Source organism: Macrobrachium rosenbergii, chromosome 5 (assembly GCF_040412425.1).
Source record: "Macrobrachium rosenbergii isolate ZJJX-2024 chromosome 5, ASM4041242v1, whole genome shotgun sequence".
NCBI lineage: Eukaryota > Metazoa > Arthropoda > Malacostraca > Decapoda > Palaemonidae > Macrobrachium > Macrobrachium rosenbergii.
In genome coordinates, this window is record NC_089745.1 from 52,905,061 (window position 1) to 52,918,803 (window position 13,743).

The 13,743-nt window shown below is 41.2% G+C and overlaps 1 protein-coding gene across 3 annotated transcripts in view; it reads right to left on the reverse strand.

Moving 5' to 3' along the window:
- Positions 1–13,743, reverse strand: part of PIG-V (phosphatidylinositol glycan anchor biosynthesis class V) — an 82,113-nt gene that overhangs the window by 3,395 nt on the left and 64,975 nt on the right. The window contains exons 7-8 of one of the 3 annotated variants that reach the window (XM_067104353.1): positions 5,573–5,767; positions 4,096–4,262 (exon numbers count right to left, since the gene is read on the reverse strand). In XM_067104353.1, the coding sequence (XP_066960454.1) occupies positions 4,233–4,262; positions 5,573–5,767 (225 nt within the window). In that variant the 3' untranslated portion in view covers positions 4,096–4,232. Of the gene's footprint in view, positions 1–4,095; positions 4,263–4,964; positions 5,768–13,743 lie in introns of those variants that run through there. The other 2 variants (XM_067104354.1, XM_067104352.1) reach the window with 2 other exon arrangements.

Sequence of the window (13,743 nt, forward strand, 5' to 3'; positions counted from 1 at the left end):
AACCCTTTAGTCACAATTAGCCTCATTCTGTGTGACACATACCCAGCCACACCAACCTGAAGTTGAAAAAAAAAATCCCACCAGGTCATAGTCCTATGTGAGGCAACAGAAGGATATTATTTTTTTATATTATTAAAGGAGTTTAACTCATGATTGGAAACAACAGCTCAGACATTTGAACTGAAATGCACAGATTTTTTTCCAGCACAAAATATTGGTGTTGCTCACTAAATCTGAGTTTCTACTGTCTTCTATGAAAGGAAATTATGTTTGCTTCAATGAAAACTGGCTAGCATGGAGGAACTGGTAATTTCTATAGAGCAGAGTTTAGGAGGAATAGTTTTTCTGTTTTTATTATCTGCACATTCCACAGATTAAAAGAATGTTACACCTTGAGACTTTCAGGGTTTGCATAAATTAATTTTTAACAAAACTGAAAAAACTGGACATCTAAGTGATTAGAGACTAAAGAGAATGCATGGAAAGTCAAAGGAAGAAAGCAGGAACCTTAGGTACTTGCACCCTATGGGATATACTTAACGAACTCATTGGTGATGAAATAATAGTGTTCTGGTATTAACAAATAACCTTCCTCATTATCTCTCATCCAGAAAATAGCATTTCTGACTACTCTCAACCAAATAGGTTAAGAATTCCTTTTATTCTGCTATTTCCAGAACAATGGAAATGCCATGGATGTGACAAAGATTATTCCCAAAATCAGTGAATGAACACATGAATGGTGTAGAGTGTTGTTTGTCCAATTTCCCTGCAACCTGACTTGACTTCTCTGAAAAGAACTTTCATATGTTTTGTCAACCTTGCCTCACCAAAGCAACAACTACTAAGAAAACTGTCTGAGAAAACCTTTCCTTGTACCTGAAGCTATAAGCTTTGTTTTTTTAAACTAAGGGGAAACTAAAATCTCATAAATTACCCAAATTTATGGAGAAAGGAAAATCAGCATTTGAAAGAACACATGCACATCCCTGAAAAATTAATCTAATTACTCCCTAAGTTTATCATGTGAACAGGATTGACACAACCTTGTGGAAAGAGGGCAAACTGAGAAAAATCCTGGCCAGACCCATTTCCCTACATGTATGAGAATAAATATGTACTCATTAACAGTGATAAAACAAGGATATGAGCAGCATTGCTGAAAAAATGAAAAATCATTATGAGAAAACACCAATAACAGTGCCAACTGTATGTGATTACTAGAGCACACACAAAATGAGAAATTACAAAATAAAAATACACTAATACACAGAATAAGGAATGAAAGTCTGAAGGGCAAAGTGATCCATCCAATGTGAAAAGGGGTCATGGAGGTTATTTTCATGTGAATTGGAAGACTGCAATAACATGTCCAAAGTTAACTAGTGTTCAGAACTGAACATCTCTCAAAATGAGTTGTTCACTGCTGTAAAGGACTCATCCAAGCTAATAGCCAGTAGATAAAGGCATCTGTAAAATGGGTTTTAATCCATGTCATAAAAAATCTTTAATACCTATGTAAAACTGTTATTCAAAAGGTTGTATTACAAGGGAATGCATATTAATGGTACAACGAAAATATCCTACTTTAACTACTGTTCTAGAAATACATGACTAGATTATCCAAAATTACATTATTTATTACGATATTTTTAGAGTTCCTTTCACACAACTTAATAACGAAGCTAACTGAATTTGAAGTTAAAATTATACAATGCTGACAGGAACTCCAAACTATTGAAGTTAAAATTATACAATGCTGACAGGAACTCCAAACTATAAGTTCTTTTAACTAAAAATAAATTGAAATTATTTGCAATAACAGCTTTAAAAACCTAGAGTTGATAAAATAAGATATCACACAATTCCTTCAAGATTGGTTAACAAATGTACTAATTAAAGCTCATAATTTACCTATACATAAAAATATATAGCCCCAAAAACATCAAACCAGTAAAATGTAGTTTCATTCATTAACGTAATACAAGTGGACAGCTCTGATTATATCCTGAAACATAATCCTTGTGGTTATCTCTGACATCAAGCAATACATAACGAATGAATAACTTGAATGTACAAAATGAATAGAAAGATATACTAGTCACCATTTTCAGGAAGGAAAAATCAATTGGTGAAGTCTTAATGAAGTCCATAAGACAAACTGGCCAGAAACAAGAGAATAGAATTCAATTAAACAATAAAAGATGGACTGCAAAACTGTTCATTATTTTGTGATCTAAGTTTCATGTATTCACAGTAGACTACCATCAGAGTAATCTATATTTTTACCATCATAGTAATTTATATTTTAAGTTATATTTTAAGTTGTAGCATTTGTTTTTATTAAACAAAAGATTTTTCTTACAAACCCATGAATCATGTATTGCCATATTTCCTAGGATATAGAAATTCCAGTCAAATCATACTCATTCATGGCAGGATTAAAAAGCCTCTGCTGTGCATGCTCAGTCCTGTATCAGGCATAGCATATATACTTCCCCCTAACTTACTTGATAGAAAATTATGCTAACCAAAGTGTGGGGAGCATTTTAAGAAATGGGTTAGTAAAACTCTTCCTGGTACCTCTGACAAGTGCGTTGAGGCATGAAGAAAAATGATAAAAGATCAAAATGAATAAGCACGTCAAACTGCACAGACGTCCAGTACCTAACCAACAAATTAAACCAAAACGCAGAGAAACGTAAAGTAACAGGTGAGACTTCATTGAGCTGATGGATATGATCACTAGCCATGATTAACAATTCACAGACTCAGTCCACAGTCAGATAACTTGCTATTTTACCAAGTGAGCAATACTCCACCAAAAGATTACCAAATAGAGAAGAATCCTCTTGATGTTGACTTTACCTCAAATTACACCATTCATGTCATCACAATAAAGACAAGATGAGTGGCCTTGTGAATGAGTGCAATATATGAACCCAAGAAGGTTGAGGGTGCAGGTGGCAACAATAGTCAGTGACTAAGATTTCAGCCAAAAGCAACATTCCAGAGGTCGAGGAAAGGGAAAAAGAATCTTTCAATGAATGCATCTGCTTGAGTAACATAGCCATCTGCAAACAGAAAATACCTTATGATGTAGGCAATCAAAGGTGACAAAATTCTCGGGAGTGAACGCCTCAACCTTATCAGTAAGTGGATGAGTGGTAAGTGGATGAGTGGCATCAGAGGGAGGCATAATTGGAGACTTCAGTGTCTAAGGCTCGGAGGAATCCAGAATGAAGGCATGGGTCAAATATTTTGCCCATGTGTCAGAGAGAGCATGTAGCAATCACTGCATATCCTGCATATCCTGGAGGAGCAAGCTCAACACTAGCCAGCAGACAATACATCAGAATATTTGAGTCAGAAGCCTAGGTAGCAGACTTCTGAGCCATCTTTTTCTCAGCTGGGCAATGGCTCTCTGTGATCTGGTTAAGGGAGGTGACAGCTCAGCTCAGGAGGAAGCATCATCTGATGAAGTTCATTCCTTATAAGGGCATCAGTGAAGGGAATCCAGATACATGGCCACAAACAGAAACATCCGAAGAGGCAGCAGAAGTCTTGGATGCATGACAATTGTAAGATTTCTTCAGGGTAAATTTTCCACTGCTTATGCAACCAATCATGGCATGTCTTGTGGAACTTGAGGAGAACACTTGTGTCCCTGACACCATAACACAAGAGATATACACCCATGTTCAGTGATGATATTAATTACCTACAAGATCACTCAGGCAGATAAGCAAGTACATCATGTCACATAAAATGTAACCAACACTGGGGGTCAGACTCACAGAAGAATGCTAACCGGCTAACACTCACCGGAGTATACATAATTAGAATAAAAGAAACTTATGACTGAAAAGGTAAAAATAAGCAAAACCCCAACCCCAAAAAGTTATTGAAAGACTAAATGAACTAACAACGACAGACAAAATATGAAATTCACAAAATTATCAAGGAAACAAAGATAAAGATGAAATAAGAAATACAGTACCCCAAGGGGGAATGTATCATATGCCAGCTCCCAGCACTTAAACAATTACATAAATTAATATTAAGTTACTGGTAAACTCAATAGTACAAAAAAACACTAAAGGCACAAAAATTATCAGATGAATGAAAATAATGAAGGTACTACAAACAACTGGGAAACAGTATTCCACAGACAGTGAGAGAGATGCGTATGCTGTACCTTTGTTGAACTAAGCATGCCCTGTAGAGGCTCTTCAATCTTGATTAAGTTGAGTGCAGTGCGACTGAGATTTCCATGTTGAAAGAAATAAGGCAATATACAATTAATTTGGTTGTGATGAAACCACTCCCCTTCATAGTAAAACTATTTCCTGGATCAAAAAGGAAGAGTTTAAGACTAAAGACATACTTATTCCTCATTAGGTCACTCATATTCCACATCACAACAAAGAAAAAATCTTCTCTAGTAATTTTTGTAACTTATTAAACTGGAACTTTTAGGTTAATTTAAGTATAAAATCTACACTATTCTTGTAAGTTACTTTGCTATTACAGTAATAAAGCATTACATTAGTAATGTAAGTCAGCACAGGTTAAGAATATGTAAATTCTCATGATTCACTTTACAATTACTTCACATATAAAACACTGCATTAGTAGTGTTAATCAGGACAAGTAGAAGAATTCTGTGCTACCATGGACAATTCATATCTCATTGAGATAATTCTCATAAGAATGTTTCGATTATATGAATAATGAATTTTAAATAATTTCATTCTATTTAAGTTCTGAGAGGTTTTGTATACATTCAAAATGTTCTCATGAATATCAGCAATTTACACTTCCATGTTGGTACAATATTTTATGCTTTATGAAGAGAGAAAAATAATTTTAACCAAACCAACTACAATCTCCATGAAGACTTATATGCAGGTTGCCAAATTTGAAAACTACTCGGCAGGTCTAATACACTACCAAAGCCCTTGATTATGCCATCTTTGCAGGGCAGTTCAGTGGACTAAACCTTAGATCAAGTCTTTTAAAACTGAGTCTCATATTCTTAAGGTGTTAAGCTGAAGAGTTTAACCTGAAACCAACAGAAAATTCTTGCACTGCAAGATACAGTTATACCAAGATTTTGCTATCATGCTCAAATATTGAGGACTCTGAATCGTGATATATTCTTCATACACTTTAATTATAACTTACCAACTACAACTTTGGAGAAACAAGTTTTGCATTATAAACAAAGTCTTCGACTGAATATCATCTTGTAGGCCTGATCAATAATGAATATTCTCCAAGCACTGTTACCATTAGTTTCATTATCAAATGGGGTAATTGCATTTCATATGAAATAAATTTTCATTATTCTTCAGCAATTTATAATAAAAACTAGTTTTTATACATAGTCCAAATTAAAATGTTTAGTACGGAAATTTCCTGTGGCAATGGTAAACTGTATTTAATTTTTTAAAATGTACATAAAACATGTGACAAACTGTAATACAACTTGGCCTTAAGTCCAAGGTAAGAAGTTAGAATACAATATGACCCCAACAAAACAATACAATAGAAAATATGATAAAATTACCTGACCCCAAAATGACTTGGGAAACTCTGATAAAAGGGCAACCTTGTAAAAACTGTTCATGTTTTCTACTGCTTCAGCCCGGATTTCAACACACTGCCTCTCATCCTTCCCTTCTTTTTTAGTCTGGTCAGTAAGTAAGTGGGCTGCAAACCAATAAATAACTGGACAACTCGAGCATAACAACCTTGTTGTTACCTGCCAAAGAACAGTAGATATAAATGCAATACTATGGAAATGTTAAATTATAAGAATATTTGTATATCATGATGTACAAACCATAATTTTATCTGCTTTCCTGAAGTAGTTGGGAATGGACAACAATTTTAGTTCAGTTACAGCCATAGGAATGGTACTGTATGGTATTAGTAAAAGCCTTGAACTGTGTGGGATGCATCCAGGTGCACAAAGCAAAAATCCTTTAACCATGTGGGATGCATCCAGGTGTACAAAGCATAAAGTTCTAAACAAAACAGCTCCACTGCACATGCTCTGCCAATTTCCTATTACTTGAGTTACATATTGATGCTCCTCATACTACTATGGCTATCTCTTTCTGAGAGTGGGAAATGGAGGAGGGCCCTATATAAACACTTTATATAAAAACTGATTTTATTATAAAAAAGTTCGTTATCACAAACCCATTCATCATAATACAGCCTGAATCACTCAGTAGGAGGAGAGAATAAGGGGATTTGGCAAGGGCATGTCCAAAGCAAGTACTTAAGTGCCCAAAGTTACAGTACAAGGACCTCCAGACTTTAGGCACTCCCACAGACAGTAGGTCTGCAGTGGAAGAAAGCTCAATGGGGCATATAGCAGTGAATTCAGAGAAAAAATGCCGTCAGTGGTATATGTCTGATGAATAAATATACAGTCTAATCTCCTTCATCTGGCACTCTGTGGTATGGCAACTCCCATGATCCGGCACTTATTTGAATCTGCTGCCATTAGTTCTTGAGTGGCTACAAAGGCGGCGCCACATGTCGTTTCAGTTTTAGGATTTATTTGGATTTCAGAACTGAAGCTTACTCCGTAAATACACAAGCACAATTTATTTCCAATGGAAACATTATGTGAAACTCAAACATATACAGCATAAAAAAAGAACCATAATTTGCGTATATACTCATGTATCATCCGATCTCGTATATCAAATGGTCATTAAATTTTTGTCCCATTACATGATTTCACCATATATATCATGTACAGTGTGAGATGTATTTTTGGTAGACTACACTATGCCTGTTTCAGCTTTGGTGGATACTATCATATAAGTCAGTTTTTAACTAATAAATAGGCCTAGAAGAAAAAGTTCATTAGGTTAAATGTGAATCTTCATACATTAAACCAGGCTTACCAACTTTATGGCTTGTCTAAGAATTCATTACTATTTCTTATAGTTAACAACTATTTACTACTGCATGCATGACACTGGCATAAACAATAGCAAGTACTGATATAAACAACTGAATTGAGAAACAGCTGTTTGCCGACGGTTACCATAACTACCACACGTTTATTAAGAGTCGCGTTACAGTTGTTGACTCGTTAACAATTTGCTAAATTTCAATGGTGACTTTCATAAAAAAAATAAAGTAAATCTTTATTCATCCTTCATGCAATGGAAAGGAATGTGTTTTGAAAGTATGCCACTAAATTTAAGGTTGTAGCTATGGCTGACGAAACAAACAATGTGAAGACCACAAAACATTTTGGAAGAGGCAAAAGCAACACCTGATACTGGAAAAATCACACCTTTACTTCATTTAATTTACTGCATTTATGAATAAACTAAGTTGCATTTTTAAAACCAGCTTTGATAATTTATGACAAAAACGAATTTTCGAAACGTGTTTCATTTAGCAACTGATGAATGTGATGATGTTGGTAAAATGCAGTCAGATGATGATTTTAAGAATCTAAACATTACCAAAATGCAAAGGGCACGATTGCTATGCTCATACAGTATATTATAATACGATATTATGACATGAAATATAAAAAGGATTTTGACAAAGGAAAAATCTATTTCTGGAGAGGGGCCCGTGTCACCCGGTGAAATAGTCCATTCAGCACTTATTTCTAGGTAATTCCGTTGCTAGATACCAGAGAAAGCTAAATGAAATGCTGGAGTTACTACCCCAGAGCGAGCTCCACTAGATGGAGTCGTGTATGGAAAAGGGTGAACTACAAAAACATGGAACCTTATCCTATAGAGATTCCCAATGTCAAAAGTCCCAACGAGAGGTGCCGATACAAGCCCATGCACTACTCGCGGACTGTATACAAGGCAACACTAGCCGCATTCCATGTTAGCACCCACCTCACTAGAATGAAGTTTATCAAGGGAGGGAGAGAATGAAAAACAGGGGTGGGTCACCGGGTGACACGGGCCCCTCTCCAGAAATAGATTTTTCCTACACGGGCCCCTCTCCAGAAATAGATTTTTCCTTTGTCAAAATCCTTTTTCTGGATCGGGGTCCCGTGTCACCCGGTGAAATAATAACAGAGAAATAAACATCATTCTTATGCTATTAAAGACTTAAATAGAAACGTTGAAAACTAGGAGAATTCCATCCTGAACATTAGTAAGGTCCTCTAAGTTCATGTAATGAAAATAATGTAAGTGGTCACCGTCTAAGATCATGAGCTTAGAATAGCACCTGAATAGGCTTGTATTAAGAAAATACTTCCTGCCTAATAGCAGACCCAATGACAGTGGCCCCCTTTTTTTAAAGGAGAGGACCTGACAAAATTGAGAGGTCCTGTCTAAAAAAAGCCTGCAAGGAGAAAACTGGACACAGAAACAGACCTTTTAAAAGGGGAGTACTTTCCAAGGTGACCACCGAAAATGAGGACCTTCAATTGTAGATATAAAGTTAGGGTGAGGAATTCACAACACTACCCCTGATGAGGGGAAACCAAAATGATTGGTTCCGCCAGACAGGGCAGACAGTACAGGAAAACTAACACTAGAAGCTAAGCTGATTAAAAATTTTTGGGACTTCCTTAACAAGGAAAGGTAAGAACAAGATGATTGTTGGTTACCGAAGCTAACTCCGATACATTACTCAAAGACCAGGAAACCGAATGTGGACGGAGTACTGTACTGTTCTTAGACGAACACAGACCTTAGGGATGAAAGTTAAGAGCCTGTGAGTCTGATTCCAACAAAACACTTTCCTCGAGGCCAATGCGGCCGCATCAGTACTGTAGCTTCGAAAACTATGTGAAGAGTGCTAGTTACTTAACTGCAGAACCATACTGCAGTAGAGTAGGATCCCTTAACTGATTTCAGGAAAACAGTAATAACAGGACCAATATCAGTTTCCTCCTAAACTGTAAGATTCACAAAGACCACAAAGCCAGGACATCAGAGTTTGAGGGGGGCTGACGAGGCTGAGTTTATACCAGACGGGACAGCTTGATAGTTTGTGGCTGAATTGGGTTGCAAACAGACCTACTTCCAGGTCCAGGAAAAGGTCACAAGACTACCTGAATGACGCTCCGTCTAAGGACTATTCCGACACCAGGGGGGAGGCCCTGGATAGGGAAAAAGCAGTGACCTTTTGGACCCCTACGAGAAGGGTGGTAGACAGAGGCACCTGCGTCTGTTGGTTATGGAGAAGAATGAACCATAACCTGAACGAAGCAATTCGAGTCCAAAACCACTTGTTTACGCAGCGCACTATTGCTGTTTTGTTCAGAACCAGCCTAAAATGAAACCTCTTGGGGGGAAGAAGTTTCCCAAGGACAGGAAGACTGTCACCGCCCTCCAAAGCGTTGATATGGAACTGCCGGAACGTGACCGACTAAGTACCATGTACTTCATTGGGCCAAAAAATATCCACCTCACCCGCCCAGAGAGGTGACGGTGTGGAATACTGAGGCCAGAGGGGAAAGCTGGAGAGGAACTGACTTCGGTAAGCACTTGATAGTTGTGCAAGGCCGGAGGCCACTATTCAAGCAGGAGGAATCAGGGAGACACGTCCCTGACTCCGCCATACCTCGGTCATAAACTCCAGCTTTGACTTCAGAAGGAGAACCGTCACTGAAGCAAACTGGAGAAAACCCAAGACCTTTTCTTGGGCACGGGAGAGGTATGCTTGAGTTGATGAAATGATAGGACCTCCTTGCTATCTCTTTCCGCTTCCACTGGATTCAGAACTACGGAAGGCTACCCTCCTGAATCAGGTGGGATTCCTTCCTGTGTTACTTAGAAGCCCAAAGACTCTAGAAACCGATTATAATGACCCGCGCCCTCAGGCAATTCCCGACGCTGGGTGCCCAAATGAGCCAGGCAACTAGATATGCAGTTAGCATAGCCTACTAACACCGGAGCTGTTGAACTACGGTATTGTTCAAACTGGCAAAGACTCTGGAGCCGCATTGAGGAGGGCATGAACCTGAAGGGGCACGCCTGCTCCCGAGTCTGAATCCCAAGAAGGGATAGGACCTTTCTGCAACCAAGATGTGAAAGGAAGCGTCGAAAGGTCTATAGAGGTGGTTACGGCTCCACGGCGCAGTAGGATCCGAACCCACAAGACTGTAAGCAACCGAGACTTGTCGCATGAATAAGGAAAACAAACGGGACACGCCCGGAAAAATTTTCCAGTGGAAGGGAACTTCCTTGGCAGACTGAAAAAGCCTGACAGGCCATTCACAAAGACCCCCAGAACTCTGGCCGGAGGCTGATTGAACCTGATTGGGGGGGGGGGGGACAACAGTCCAGCTCCACCCCGGGCCCAGGAACTGAAGTTCCAGTAGCCCCGAAAATGGTACAGCCTCCCACCCATATGAGAAATACTACAGGGAGGAGGCTTGATTGCCTCCCGTGAAGCGAATGCCTTCCTAATTTCTCGGAGAGGAGTAGGATGCCTCCCTGCTCCTATGATAACCCCGAGGGTCAGAGCCTCTGGCCAAATGTCTAGTGAAAATTCTTTCCTTAGGTTTTCGTATGAAGCAAAGAAAACTCTGGCGGAGGCACGTGGGGGAGGCAGAGACACACGGGGGTGTTACAAGGGGCTGACGTGTTGGCTGAACCCGCACACATCGAGGTGGAGGCTGGGAGTGAGAGCTGACGGCTGTCTAGGGCAGAGACCTGAAGAGCCTGCACCACCGCCTGAGCAGGGGGGCTCTTGAACTACATGAACTTCTTGCCGGACTTGGGACAGGTCCCGGCAAGATCAGACCGTTTCTGCTCGTAGGGTAGACACCCATGAGAACGGAGGCTCTGGGTAACATTAGTAGCCCCAGACGGGCCGTAACAACGCCCACCTGGGGAAAAGATTAATTCTCCAGGTGAAACTGTTCATAAGATTTTTCAGCTCAAGGCGGAACGGGCAAGCCTGACTTACACCCTGTTTCAGCTTCCGAAAATTGACTCCGGAAGCTTAGGGAGCTGTACGCTGAATAAATTAGAAGCGTAGTCCGGGGTTAGAAGATTCACTGTGAATGTATCTGTGATATCTGTCTCCCGGAAATGCCTCAGCGATACATTTTCAAAACAAGCCTGTTGAAAAGAGGGGCTACATTCGGAGCACAAGGGGTAAGAAACAGGGCTCTCAAAGAGAGCACGGTAAGACCCCACAGCTGGCGTGAACTTGGAATTCTCCGCCTGCCACTCCGTTAGAGTTCTCAGGGAGACGATGTGTCCAGCCCCTAGCTGAGGGCTCACTTATGAATCCTGCCAGACAGATGCCATGCTCGTTCTGGCAGCCTGGTAAAACCCGGATAAGAGGATACCAGACCGGAAGGGAAGAAATGCCCTTCCACCAACCTCTGTGTGCCCACACCCCGACAGGAAGGTGCCTTCATGCTGGGAAGCATGAAGGAAGGCGCCAAGATTCCCCAGACTGGAGGGGAAAAGAGGTGGAGGTGTCCGAACGATAGAATTCGGAACGGAGCAGGACTTAACAGGTGATCCATTGACAATGAGTCTTGAGATTAATCTCTTGGGATTTAAGCTCCTGGGAAAGGGAAGGCACGGACCATGAGGTAGATAGTTAGTTTAAGAGGTTGACAATGTCCCTCAAATCGAGCTCCTTATAAGGAGACCCGTAAAAGAGTTTTCAACAAAGGAAGGAGGGGGTAACCGCCTTGCTTTGCTTGGGCCGTGTCCCTTTCCAGAAGACGAGGCCAAACTCGTAGATGGCACCGGATTAGAGATCCGAGACGTCCTCGAGGGGGCCCCGGAGCGGGTCTTCTTGGTTTAAAAAAAGGGTCTTTTTTGTCTTTGTCTTTTTTTTTTTTTTTTTTTTTTTTTTTTTACTGACTTTACCTTAGGGACGGTAGACCAGGAACCGTCGAAAAGGGATGAGAAGCCAACGAATCCCCTAAAGGAAAAGTTTGCCTCACCTAATTCCGAGCTAAGCGGAAAAGGTTTGCCTCAATTATTCCCGCACCTACTTATCGCTCCGGGACGATGTTCACAGGTCCGGAACGAGACAGAAGGCCATAACGTCTTCAGAAAACTCTCCGTAAACAATTAACTTGAAGCGAAAGAGTTACGAGACTTGCGGCCGGCCTCCAGGAGGGGAAAAATTAGGACCCCAGACACCAGAGGAACAACTATTAATAAGTTATATAAGACGGAGTTTGGCGAAGGAAAAACCGATAGGTGTATATGAAACCTACCAATTTACCGAGAATCTCGCCCGGAAACGGAGTTTGGCGGAGGACATCGATAGGCGTATATGAAACCTACCGATCCACCGAGAATCTCGCCCGGAGAGAGCCCACACACCGAAAGATTAACTATTAATAAGCCACAAGAGGCGGAGAACCGATAGGTTTATATGAAACCTACCGAATTAACGAGAATCCCGCCCGGAGACGGAGTTTGGCGGAGTGAAATCGATAGGCATATATGTGAAACCTACCGATTTATCGCCGAAAGAGCGACTATTAATAAGCCACATGAGGCGGAGCTTGACGGAGGCAAAACCGACAGGTGTATATGAAACCTACGGATTCACCAGGTAGCCTGCTCGGGAGAGCATAGCGCACAACGCAATCTGCCGGGTGCCAAACGACTAATAATAAGCCAAAGGAGGCGGCGTTTGGCGGAGATAAAACCGACTAGTGTAAATAAAACCTACGGATTCATCAAGTAGCCTGCTCGAGAGAGCATAGCGCATTTTACAACCTTCCGAGTCAAGAATAAGTCACATGAGGCGGAGTTCGGCGGAGACGAAACCGACAGGTATATATAAAAACCTACGGGTTCATCAAGAAGTCTGCTCGGGGGAGAGCATAGCGCACTTCATAACCTTCCGTGCCAAACTATAAATCCAAAACAGACTGCGCGACCGGAATGGTAGCTATAGACTCCGTGATCGCTGGTTTGTTGCAGGATAGCGGAGCATTCCTGCACTTGACAAAACCAGCCGAAAACGTATGAGAAAAGGGCATGCTGGAACGGATGCCGGAGCAGAGTACCGTAGCAGCCACTAGCCTAGTCAGACCAGGAAAACCCCCGGAGAAAACCGGAGAGAAAACGGGGCTAACAGGACAAAACTCATAGACATAAAAACAGAGTCAACGGAACATTCCGAAGCGATCATGTTTGAACAAAATGTGGGAAGGTTATGAACTGTTCGGAAGTGGGCGCACTCCGAGCCAAGAGAGGAAAACCCCCGGAGGAGGATATCCTGAACGAAGTGATAGCGGTGGGGGGGAATAAACGCCGACCGCTAAACACTAAAACCGCCGTAGCAGTAAGCAAGGAGAGCGCCCAACAAGATAACGAAACACCGAACAGGTAGTAGCAAAAAGGAGGGGGAACGCCGAAAGTAAATAAAGCAGAAGACAGTTAGGTGGAAAACGCTAACTGGCCTCGTATGAGATCCCAACAGTGAGGTGCGAACATGTAGGAAGCACCACGAAGGGAAATAGTCGACGTAAAAGGAAGGGGGAAGGATAGGCCAGGAGGTTGATAACCCAAAGCAGCGACCAGGGGTGGGACAGCACTCCCCGGGCGCCCAGAGATTCTCATAGATCCCCTTGCTATGTAAGCTGTGTTGCACGACAAGAGCGAGAGAAAAGGAGAGGAAGGGCAAAAACCTCTACGGCCAGGGGAGCAATGAAAGATAAAAGGATTGTGAACAGGAGTGGGGAGAGCACTCCCGGTCACCTCCAGGTCCAGGTGGAGTGCCAACTCAGACACACCG